We start from the raw sequence: 13,287 nt of genomic DNA on the forward strand, positions 1-13,287 counted from the left end.
TTTGCATATTTTTGCAAAAGTTTACAAACAACACAGTCAACATTGATCCCTAAGGTGAATACAGATGCGTAGACACTTTATATCAAATACCAGATATGTTCAACTACACGTAAGAAGTTATTTTAGGCATACAAAAATCTCTAATTTAAAGGGACAATTCAGTGAGGCCAATTCTGATACATAGTCATGAAGTAAAATATGATATATATGTATTGTTCTACATGCCTTATGAAACATATAACGAGAAATATTGTCAAATTTCACGACGTTGATAACTATTTTGATTCATACCGTTGAATTCTAAATCGTTGATCAATACGATTATGCACGTACAACATGTACACTATACCTATACCATAGCCAAAGTCACGCATGTTAGACAAATGCAATACATAACCACTGAGCAGTCGATGAAATTATTTATTTTTAGACAAGAACATGCATCTAATAAGGCAAACATGCTACTGTAAGAGCGATATAAGTAGTTCTAGTCAGACAAAAATGTCTTTACAACACTGGCAAGGGCCAGGGTTCGGCATACAAGGCATCCGACCACTCTCTGTGATGGCGGACATTAAGCGAGTTTGAAAATTTCACATTCATTTCACTACAGTGGGCTTTAAAACCAACTAATCTAATTTCTGTAAGAAGATATTTGTTTCCGATATGTGTCCAAATTTTAATGTACTCTTAGACTGAATTGTAACAAGTCTTAAACATTAAAATATTAATATTAAATGATATTGTTTTAAAGACGTCAAATGAGAAATACCAAAATTTATAAATTCAACAATTTCTACACATGTTTTTCATAACGCTTGTGATAGAACTATAAAATACTGTTGTTTTGTCTAATAAAGACAGCTTAGCGAGAACCTTAGCGATTAACCGTTCTAATGGTTGTTACATTTTTTATAATAAATGTATCAGTAAATTGTCGTAGAACACTGTCATATCTATTCCGCACATACCATATTCACTTTTTACACTATGATATCACTTGTATTACTCAACTAGCCTATAATACTACATGCATGAACCTGACTATATTACTTTACTCAACTTAACCATAAAACCACATCAAACGCACCTATTATCTAAAACAAACGATAGCTTAAAATAGAGTAAGCATTATAATAGGTTAGATCACGTGAAAGGCATTTTTTGCACTCGGTTAATCTTCGCTTATATCGCAGGAGACCAAGAAATCTGTAAATAATTCAACGTTTCATATACAGGTAAAGTAGAATCCTAGAAGTTTAAAATCTCGAAAATAAATAACAGTGAATATTAGTTAGTCGTCAGTAAGTTTCTGAGTTACATGTAATATTACTTCATAGCTAGTGTCAATACACTAACAACTATTGTTACAGTTGGAGTTTAAACAATGCAGTAGCTGTCACTGTGGATACATAACTGTTTAACTAATCTGATATAGTGATCAAATCAATGTAAGGTACTTACAGATCCAGTGATGGTGAAGGTTATAGCGATTCTGAACTATTTCATTAATATTCATCATTGCGCATTCGAAGTGTTAAACAACACTGAACATATGGATTATAACACGCCGGAGTGCCGTGAGTGATAAACGCTTAAAATGCGTCGTCAGGTCGGACGGAAAATTCTGCTCGTCATATTCATTACAAGTGTCACCATTTACCCTGTATGTAGCATCTCAAGTTTGTATTTTAGACAAAGCGGTCGTAATTTAATTAATGTTCACACCAGCATAGGATCTTTCCCGCCGAATAATGAATTGCTTTGTGCGAGGAGTTGCCAGAGGAATCCTGAATGTTCTGCATTAGCCCTGAGAACTACGGACCATTTCTGCGTTATGTTGACACGGACAGTTCTGGGGACTTCGTATACAGGAGGGTCCGACTGGACAATTTATGAACCCGGGCACGGTAAGAATCGAAAAACTTGATATACATCTATTAATCATCCCCAACCTCTTCGATCAAACCAAATAGGGGGAGACAGTTAGTATATGTCTGGTTTTTCTGAAATCGGTGTCTTAAGGTTAATAAAAACGAAAACTTTGATCTGAAATGTTCTTAATTACTAACATTTTAATCTAATTAGTGAGAGCATGCATGTCTGTGTATAATGTAACGTGTATAGTAATTCAAACGGCAATATGTTGGATTTCATGCGGGGACTCGCGTCGGTACTTTTAAGGTTTTGGGGGAGTTTTATGAAAGTTGTATATTTGTAAATCCAAAGAATAAATAAAGCATACTAAAATTTAAAAAAAAAACAAAAAAAAACCCACACAATTGATACTATCTTTATGTTTTACTTTTACTAGTATAGTTCATTCATTCATTTTCAATATGCCTTAAACTTTGATGCCAGCTGGTTTAAATATCATTCCATTATTCAAAAAGTTTAGAAGTATTTCCTTTTTTTGTTTGGCGTTGGCGAATAAAATATCAGATTTGTAAAATAGGATTATCAAACAAAATAAGGCTGATTAGTTGATATGTTTGCTCCCAATTGATCATTACTTTATCTTGCAATTGCAATTGGTTGTTTGATTGTTGCCCAGGCACGCGTGACGTAGACAACTTAATCAGAATTCAGCTTAAGATGTTGTCGCTTTTACTTCTTACTTCATTTATCGTTAACCAACATTTTTGCGGCAACGTAATTTCGCGTTTTCACGCCTAAAACTACGTTTAATGTCGATTTATTTCGCGATTTAGGATGGCTATTATTGTTCTGTTCCCTCAATTGAAAATGTTTACGACGTATATATATATATATATATATATATATATATATATATATCCTAATGTTCGAGATCTTTTATATTTTTTGCGCTCATTTATTTTTCAGGAGACATATTTTAAAGTGAATAGTCGAGCAAAGAAAACCAGTCTAAATGCGTTCATTGGCCTTCCAAAAATTCTCACATATTAATACGACGGTCAAGTTCTGCTTAGTTTCCCAGTTCTGACCATTAAAGTAAAGAAAAGTTGAAAGCATTGAAAGCGAGGCTGTGTGGAAATGTAACCAAGGACATAGTGAGCCGGGAGGACGTTTTAGAATTCCCATACTTTAAATTAATTTCTTCGTACGCAGACAGATTTTGACGAAAGATTTTTATTTTTCCATTTCATAAGAAATTATACTGGATACATTCACACCATTTTTACCGACTTTAGCCATCCTTGCCCGACTGTTCACTTTAAATGATAACAATAGAAATACAATTTGTAGGCTTACGTTTTTGTTTTATTGACAAACTTTATGCCGTATATAATTTACAACAGTAACTTTTAAAAAGTACCTCGGATGACGTACGTAATTCTACATCAATGATGATCTCCAACGTTTTCATTTCAGAAGATTCGATTACCAGTTGTAAAAGACAATGGAAACGTAACCTTTCCATGTATTGTTAACAACAGTACAACATTACAATACAATATTATTTTATTTAAGTGCCACACATTTTAAAATCACAGTACAATAAAAAAAATCATCGCATACAACTTTAAGATTTATGATGTCCATCCGTATCCGTATTTCGGCTTATGAGACATTTAATTTGATTAACAGTTCATACAAACCATTACACCAGTTATGTAAGACATTCAAAGAAATTCAACGAAATATATTGGCATCCCTGACAATGCATTGAACTATATCAAATATAGCTTTATCGATAATAATATCATGTCTTTCATAGACATGTAAAAATGTTTGTACTGCCAGTGGTGTATCATTATCAAGTTCCAAAATATTATCAAAAAGGCGCCATCCATCGTTAATTAGGTTTGTTTAAAGATCGCGATAAAAGTGAAATCGAATACCCCGCAGTTTTCTCTGTACGCACAATCATTCTGCTTACCTATTGTCTGAACAGGTTTCTTTGTTAAGAATCGTTTTATTTCTCTATCGTACCTTACAAAGCTTTCTTGTGTGAGTTCGTAATAAATTCTCTTATGAGTACGTGTTCCTCAAAACGTATGGGGTAGCACTTAAGTTATAATGAGTATTGCACCATGAATATGCACTGGTAATGATTACATAAAATCAATAATGTCTATTTACAATAAGTTATTGGTTGCGTGCGTGCGTTCGTGTCAACTAGTCTTGTTAATGCATTTGTACAACGTGAAGATGGAAACCTTCTGACAAAACAACGAAAGCTGAATGGACTAAGCCTTTCAACTTGAGTATATCTGCGGGAGATTGTATTTCGCTGTATTCTTGTTCCCTCAGCAATGATTTGCAATATATTTTGACACATGTTCTCCTTTATATAACTGTGTTATGTATGAGACAGTTCAAGCAGTAGGGCTTTGTGGGGGATTATATATCCGTGAAGAAATCCATATCATAACAAATGCAAACATAGTATTAAAATTAAACAACAATACGTTATATATTTTAGGTTGGCAAATGATGAACAACTATATGTATATTGAAAACAACATTATAGCATTAACCAGGAAAAGTAAATGTAAATCATATTTAGTCGATTCAGTTTTGGCGACATCATTTGTATAAAGACCATCGGCATATTATTTAGACCACATTTACAGTGTATAACACAATTTGACCTGTGTATAAAGACCACTTGCCCTTGTCCCTTGGTGTTTATAGACATATTCAATATCGTCCCCGCAATGAAATATAAGGATGTCAACAATGAAATCTAATTTAATTCATTTCGCAAAATTAGAAGTATTAGAAAGAGAAAGAATATGATATCAACAGTCATATACTTCTACATCAATTCAATGCAATTAAACTTTATTCTGTTTCATATGAAAAACTTTATCTAGTTCATAATATTTAACCCGAGGTTATGGTTATCAACAAATGTTATATTTCGTTTGCGTTGTGCAATATCATATTTATTGATTACCACCACCGAGGGGTGTATAATATGAACTTGAGCAGAGTAACCCATGAAATATTTGATTTATTACATAATCACCAGTGTTTCAGTAGAATGTTTTTATAAAACGAATACGACAATCACTAAACAAAAGCATTAGCACCGTACCGTACGGAGAAGCTTCAAATCCTTTTGAAGCTTGACGTATAACTAACGTACGTCACGTTGTAACTCCGGTTTGGATGCCTTATTGTCTTCTTTAACATGCAGCCATTTTATCTAAGCATTCGCCGTGTCCACCCTCAACTCAATAAACGTCAACATGACGTGCCTGATTCGAGATCTATAAAACTAGAGCGAAATTGAGCGTGAACCTTTGTGACGTCACAATAACGTAACTCACTGTTACGCGCGATTCCTCGGAAGTTTTCAACAAAACTAGACAACAACAGCGAGGTGTTCCTAAAGCCGTGCAATATAAAATCTCGAACCGTGCTATATAACGTTTCCACGGAAGCGTGCAATTTAACTTCGAACTGTGCAATATAACAAGGTTTTATTGAACAGTCGGGATAACAGATATATAGATTTGTGAAAACAAATTCATTATATGAACTTTAATAAATATTGGTCAATATATATATATAATAAAAGAATTTTTATATCTAGATAATGATGGACATTTAAAGGGACAATTCAGTCTAAGAGTACATTAAAATTTGCTTATATATCGGAAACAAACCGGTTGTTGTGGATTAGTAGATGGATAGATTGGTTGGTTTCACTGTGATAAGCAAGAAAAGCCCGCATTAGTGAAGTGTATGTGAAATGTTTAAAATTCGCTTGTCCGCCATTTCACATTCTGGTCGGACGTCTTGTATGGCAAACCATGGCCATTGCCAGTGCAGTAAAGAAATTGTTGTCTAGAACTACTCAAATCGCTCTTACAGTAGTATGTTTACGGTATCAGGTGCATGTTCTTGTCTATATCTAAATACAATTTCACTAACTACTCAGTGGTAATGTATTGCATTTGATTTAAGTTATATTGCTGCTAATATCACTGTAACGATATGTAACGTAAACATTTGATATTTAAACATTGACATGTACCTTGATGATTTAGCTCCCCAAAAGCATATGTCGCCCTAAGTTAGAGAACCGAAATCTAGGGATAATATATTCCTGGTTTTGAATAAAGCACCTTCAATCAACGCCATGTTAGTGACTTCGGGTTTTGTCGGATTTCGAATCGTATCACGTTGCTGACGTTCGCCACGACCTGCACGTGGTGAGCCAGGTAACTAGCGTTAGCGCACATGTGTTTGTTTACGTTTTCCTTCTGGCTTATATGAACAAATCATGCTGGTATATGTCCACATATTGAGTATTTGAAACATCCAATTTACACATTGCCGTAAAATATTGTGTGTATCAAATATTGTAATATGCGAGCATTATTTTCTTAGTAGATAGAGTCTGGTGAGGTCGACCACATGTTTTGTTTATGAAAAATTGTTGACATTTTCTCTTAGATTAACAACTTATTTTACTTCGAGATTGTCGCGACGATGTTCGGAATGCTTCGGCATCTTTCGAGCCTATTTTTCACGTGTACACGTTAAAAGATTTTTTATTTTTATATTTAAAATAGTTCCAGTGCTGCAACGTTATAAAAAGTGGTAAAATTATAAAGTTAAAAACTCTGACAGACGGAGAAAAATATGTTTAACACTTAAACAGTTTTCACTTTGACAAAAAGAGCGAACGTAATAGACCATGCAACTTTTACGTACGTGTCTGTGGCTCGGGTATGGGTACAGCATACATGTAATACCTGCTTAATCGTACTGATCAACTTGGAATTTCAACGGCATCAAAAAAATTTTTTACAATGCCGTGGAATTTGTCAATTATTCTTGTTACATATTTGATAAGGAATACAGAGCAATACTTTTTTGTCACATTTTTCTTCGTGGTTATGTTCAGAATTAGCCTTATTGAATTGTCCTTTTAAACTAGTGATTTTTGTATGCCTATAATAACTTCTTACGTGTACTTAAACATATTTGATACGTATTCACTTTAGATATCACTGTTGACTCGTAGATTGTTGTGTCGTTTGTAAATTTTGGCAAAATATGCAAAATTCGAAACATGAAATTCGTATTGTCTATGTTTACTGATGATTGATATTGTGCCCTCTACCAGTTGCAACTCTAAATCAACATATCATAATAAGCCAAAACCGGTTAACATCCTGATGTGTTTATCTCTGTTCCACAGTTGAGTGCCCGACCTCCGACAGTCAGATGTATGTACGGGAACTGAGGATATGCTACTGGTACTATCCTAGAGGTTACTACTCCATATATGATAGTGTCAGGTTGTGTGCTGAAGATGGTGGCAATCTTGTTAGAATTGACTCAGAAAGGAAACAATTGATTATCGAGGACTTTATCAGTACGTTTGATTCTTTTGTCCGTTCTTATCACAGTGGTAAATACAAGTAAATATAATTTTTCTAATTCTAACTATTTGAAATTTAAGACAAAGATCGCACATGTGGAATTCCATCTATTATTTTTTATGTTTGTGTTTTATCAAGATTACGCATTGCTTCATTGCGAGAATACTAATCATTTGACTCACTTCACCATATTATGCGCAAAATCAACCATACAAAACGTATCAAAGTTGGAATTTTTCGACAACAAATGAAACCTAGTTTAAGTACTCTGTTTATCTTGCATAGCAATTTATGTGAGAACGTATCACCGATTTAATTTTTTATGAAACCAAAGAGCAAGAGCTGTTGGAACCTGAGCAAATACCCTTTCGGCCACAAATATAGCACACAGCAAATGAAATGAAGGGTGATAACTCTATTTCTGATATAATATACGAAAATATACCTTTCAGGGAAGGACGTGAAGAGAGCATACCTTCAGGGGAATCGCACGTCAGATGGATCCTGGAGATACAATGACGGTACAGAGATGACCTACCGTAACTGGTACATCGGTATGCCCGAAACCGGTGACTCGCTGGATTTTCTAGTCATTCGACGATCATATGACTTCAAATGGCAAAACAAAGCAGATGAACCACAAAAGAGTGGGATATCGGTTTTATGTGAGAAATCTATTGATTAGAAGACTTTATATATTTGTCATTAAACGTTACTTGATAATCTATTATGGACCTTTTAATGCATCTGATGAAGCCCTTATGGTGTTTTTAATATGACATTAATAGAATAAGAATGCCCACGGTTGATACTAGAGGCATTATTTTGGATTCTCCAAGGTCGATATAACACGTACTATATCGACTCAATCAAGAATCCTTAATTTGCATTCAATATATTTTAGTGAAATTAGGAAAAAAAATGTTTTCAAAACTAACCATCCAAATGTGGAGATAGTTTGGCCTCACAAAAGCAATGCTGATCAGGTGTGTTGACGACCAGACCATACGTAACATGATTTGGTGTTACGTCTATTTTCGAAGTTGAAGAGACTGTCATTTCGGACATGTTACAATGTACAATTATATCTATTTCATCTAACGTTTCGTAGATACATTTTGTAGATAGATATACATATTTATTATTTTTCTGGATTTTTTGTCACTTCTCATTGGTCAAAAACATGCGACGTGATTACCGATAAAAATAACTATATCGCACGATCTTTCCAGAAGTAGGTTATAGAAAAGAAGTGTATTGCAGGGTTAGTTCAGATAACGTTGTCGTCTACGTTACCAAAACGCTTCGTATTCCTGGCGTTTTGAAACAAACATGTTTGATGACCGGAGGTTGAATGTGACAGACGACGGATTCCTATCAAAGATGATAACGACTCCCAGCTGATGACTATACAGTTTAAAATTTTAAATTTTCAACAAAAACGCGGTAGGGAAGTAGGATAAATAGAATAACAATCATTAACTATCTGGAGCCACTGAGTAGTGAATACTTTTGATGTTCATTTTGAAATACCGCCTAGGCTAGTTACAAATTTGGGCCTAGGCTAAGCCTGTGTGTACTGTTATGAGAATGTATCTAAATGTCAATCTATTAATAAATTTTTGACATCGAAGTACATTTGACTGTATCCAGAACATGGAGCTACGGATGTAATGGTAAACATGACATGTACATGTATGCATTTACATAGAGATTGAACAGTGTTTCGATTGCGTTAAAGGTGGTATGAATGCAATGAGATACAGACATATTGAATGTAGCGCGTTAACGCTACATGTAGAATATGTATGTTAATAACATGAACCTACTTATCTGTTTACTTTTTTATATCACAAATGATTGTAATTAAAAGCCTCCATATAAATATATGTGTATAAATACAAATGTACATACATATGTTTTTGTCCATCCGTAAGGAATATGCTGAATTTATTATCATTATATTAGTGTATATACCAACCTTGCATTCAAATTCAAAATTGAAACAATATTTATCGGTACATTTTTGGTGTCAAAGCTGCTATTTTGCTTTTTTTATGATTGCCTTAAATATGTAATGTGGTATTTTCATTAATAAGTAGTACATGGTATTTATGATAAATGACATCTGACCATGCACTCATTATTCAAAATAGTATACCTCTTATAATCATATGCTATTTGAAACCACTTGTTTTAAGCATTCATAGTCAAAATTGTATTTGTCATCTATGTCATATCTTTAGTAAGGTAGTATGCACTTTAGGTGGTAAGTCATATTCAACTATGAAATGATGAATTGTGTATTGTCTTTCATGAGTGTAATGTCATGTCATAATGAAAATCAATTAAGTATTGATGTTACTATTTTTAACTTCATAGGGGTATGGAAGAAATTTTGTTTGCAAACTGTGTGAATCCGCGTAGCGAATTCTCACAAAAGTTTGCAAACAAAATTTATTTCTTAACCCTATGAAGTTAGAAACAGTAACATCAATGCTTATAATCAATTTTTCAGACGCAATACGCAACGTCGATGTCTCTATTGTAAAGTCATGATTATGTCGGCATTCTCGGATTTTATGAAGAAAAAGAATTTGCCAATTGGAGGGTTGGATTTAGTATGAAAATATATAAAATTAATTATTAAAATGTAAATGATAAAACAAAAGGTTGTTTCCTTTCTTCTTTATTGCAAATGATTTGAAATATTGAAGCCTGAAATGTATTCATCAGCTTCCTTAACGCCGCGGAAGCGACAGGCGGGTACTGCTATAGCAAATAAGCATGCACTCTTAAAAAATTCTATGGCTCGATGGATTGTTATATCAAGGTTGAAAATATGATAAAATCAAAGTCTGAATATGGTGCAATTCCCAGATTTTTGTATGAATCATCGAACTATTCAGGAATATTTCTTTAATATATCAAAGTCTCATCTTTATCAGTTTTACTTGCGTATTTATCTATTAAGCACAGCCAAATGACTAAGCGGTGATAACGAATGGTCCAATCTCATTGCAGTTTATACAAATCTCTCATTCTCTATGAGTTTTACACCAACATGAGGAAGTTGTCATGTACTAATTCCTGGAAAATTAATATTCCTGAAACGTCAAATAATTACATTTAATGATCATTGTGGTGATTCTGGTTGTTAATAGGATGTTGATACCAATTAACTAACTATCTATGACCATCCATTCTTCATTGACTTACTATATTCATCTTTCTCAGGTAAACACAATGTACAATGATTAGATATTGCGTAATTATGTAGTGTTTTTTTTTTAGAAAGTGACAAAAGTTTTTGCACTTGTATTAGAATCATTTCTTTTATCACATAATCCGCCTGATATCCAGTAATTTCACCCGTGTAATATTTTTTGCATATGTCACTAGTGTAATATGACCTGGAGCAATTTTCATTGACTGGAAATATTCATTTTGACATCAGACAGAAACAATAAAATGATGTCAGGAAAAATGACGTGACGTCAGGATCACGAGGACGGCGGCACAAAATGGCGGCCTTTCCTGGATTTTCGAAAAAAAAAGACGTGAAATTCTTTGTTATGTAGGTGTTTGGAGTTATGTGATAAAAAGTATCTTGAATTTGTGTTCATTTCATATGAGATTTTATGAAACTCGACTTGAATTTTTTTTTAATTTTTGCTCGCAAAGACTGGCAAAAGTAAAAAAAATTCTTGGACTCGTTTCATAAAATCTCATATAAAATGAACACTCATTTATACATTTTTGTATATCTTTAAGTGTACATATTATAAGTGACTGGTGGGACAAGGGGCTTCGAAACCCAGATTAAATCGTTGTTTTAGAAAAAATTCTGTGATTCTCTGAAGATGAACGTGTTGTTTGTCAAATTTGGTTACAAGTACGAATGTAGGTTACCAAAAGCCATTCCATATTCAACTTCGTTAGCCAAGGGTATTCAGTACGATGCTCTCCTTGCAATCGCTTGGCTAGTTGTCATATTCTACTTTAAATGCTACTTTATTCAAAAAATAGAACCAGACATCGCAGATGAATGTTGCTATGCAAATATTTGAATTGAAAAAATGTAAAATTTGAAAATAAATCATGAAATGATTATAGATTCTACATGAAAATACTCATAGCTACATGTATCTTAATGTGATATTTACTGCTGTGATTTTGAAATGTTATTTTGTTTGAACAATTTACATGTGTTACAATTGGGCCATGTTTACCGAAACAGATTTTAATGACTCAGATTATACTATGTTTGCACTCGATGCAGTAATGATACAAAGAAATTGTGCACATTCTGTTTGCAGTGGCTTGATAAACTTTTATCAGTGTCACATTAGCAAACATTTGTAGTTCCGGGCAATACAAAGTGTAATAACGAATACCTTGGTTATCAAACAGCGAATCATTAAACATACACCTATCTCTAAATGCATTTGTTTTGCCTACTAGGCTTTTGTCATAATTATTGTTCCTTGTTCAATAAAGACCAAACGCTGTGGTTTCTCATTTACATTATTACCTATGACAATAGGCGGTATTATCTAAAAACATGTTTTATTCATATCCTGTTGTTCGTAGTACCTGCTATACATGAATATTTTATACATTTTAATACCATCTCTTAATGGAAAATAAACATTCTTCTGGGGTCAATCTGGTTTATATATATAATTTATTTATCGGAAAATCCTACCATGTATTCATTTGTTTTCAAAAATGATAAATCAAACTAATAAAATGTGTTTTCTTTCTTTTGTAATTAATATTCTGAAGATGTTGTTGGTCAATGGTAGTTAGGTAAAAATGTTTCTCTCGGAAGCTTGAATAAAAATTTTGAGGTTCCAATGCAACAGAATTCATTATAAGTAAAAAATGAAAATTATACCCAGACATTTCTGAATCAGTGAAATTCATGACAACCGAACACTTTCTTCCAAGGCAGAGCGTTCATAACACTATAAAATCCTCTCTCTCACTCTCTCTCTCTCTCTCTCTTTTTTTTTTAAACTTTTTATTAATCAGCTATCAATATTTATGATGTAAATAAAAATATTTTATGGAATTTCACGAAGCAATTTTCTCAAAATGATTGATGAAAGTGGTTTTATAGTGAGTTCAAGGTCAACATTTCATTGATGTACTATACATAACCTAACTTCATTATTTTTCATATCAATAAATGATCGTCATAAATTGTAACAAATGCTGCGTTTTTGTCGATTTTGCGTCTTCAGTAATATATTGATGGTAGTAGTAAACAAAGCAGTTGCACCGTTATAAAAGGAAATGATAATATCCCATATTTAGTCGCCTTTAACGATCAGACAGTGCAAGCAGCAGGTAAAATTCTTTCAAACGTCCTTTGTGCAAGGCAAGGGAAACGGAAACGCCTGACGTCAACTTCACAGGAAAAGAGGCGGACTATTCCCAGAAAACAGCAAAATGTGAAACAAATTGTCAACGTATAATCAACTCTTGTTAAAGATGAAAGTGTGGGCTCAAGTGAAGAAAAATGAAGTCAATATGTCAACTTGTTACATTAATAATTATGTAAATAATCGTAGTTTACATATGTTTTATGATAATAATGTTAATGTCGCAGGAATCACAAAATGATCACTTTCAAAATTCTCGGAGTTATCTCTCTTCGCCCATTTATTTTTGCCATGTTATAAACATGATGACTTTACATTAGACTCTATCAAATAAAATACGGCTGGTAAATAAGGAAAAATAATCTTAATCTTAAAATGTAAAAGCATTCAGAACAGAGTTCTCTATTGAGAATCTCATATTTGTTTCAAATTTAGATCTTTTATTTTTTATATATTAAGTCGTTGACTTTTATTTTTCATATATTAATGTTGACTTTTATTTATATATATACATGTATATGGTATAAATATGTATATATATACATGTATGCATCAAAGAATACAATTTC

At 33.0% G+C, this 13,287-nt stretch overlaps 1 protein-coding gene across 1 annotated transcript; it reads left to right on the top strand.

Annotated features, from left to right (window-relative positions):
• Window positions 1-1,353: 1,353 nt before the first annotated feature.
• Window positions 1,354-12,664, top strand: LOC138316935 (uncharacterized). The gene is made up of 3 exons (XM_069258576.1): window positions 1,354-1,910; window positions 7,145-7,321; window positions 7,781-12,664. Exons 1-3 carry the CDS (start codon window positions 1,601-1,603, stop codon window positions 8,011-8,013), a joined length of 720 nt encoding a protein of 239 aa, XP_069114677.1. The 5' UTR covers window positions 1,354-1,600; the 3' UTR covers window positions 8,014-12,664.
• Window positions 12,665-13,287: the final 623 nt, after the last annotated feature.

This window comes from Argopecten irradians, chromosome 1 (assembly GCF_041381155.1).
Source record: "Argopecten irradians isolate NY chromosome 1, Ai_NY, whole genome shotgun sequence".
Taxonomy (NCBI): domain Eukaryota; kingdom Metazoa; phylum Mollusca; class Bivalvia; order Pectinida; family Pectinidae; genus Argopecten; species Argopecten irradians.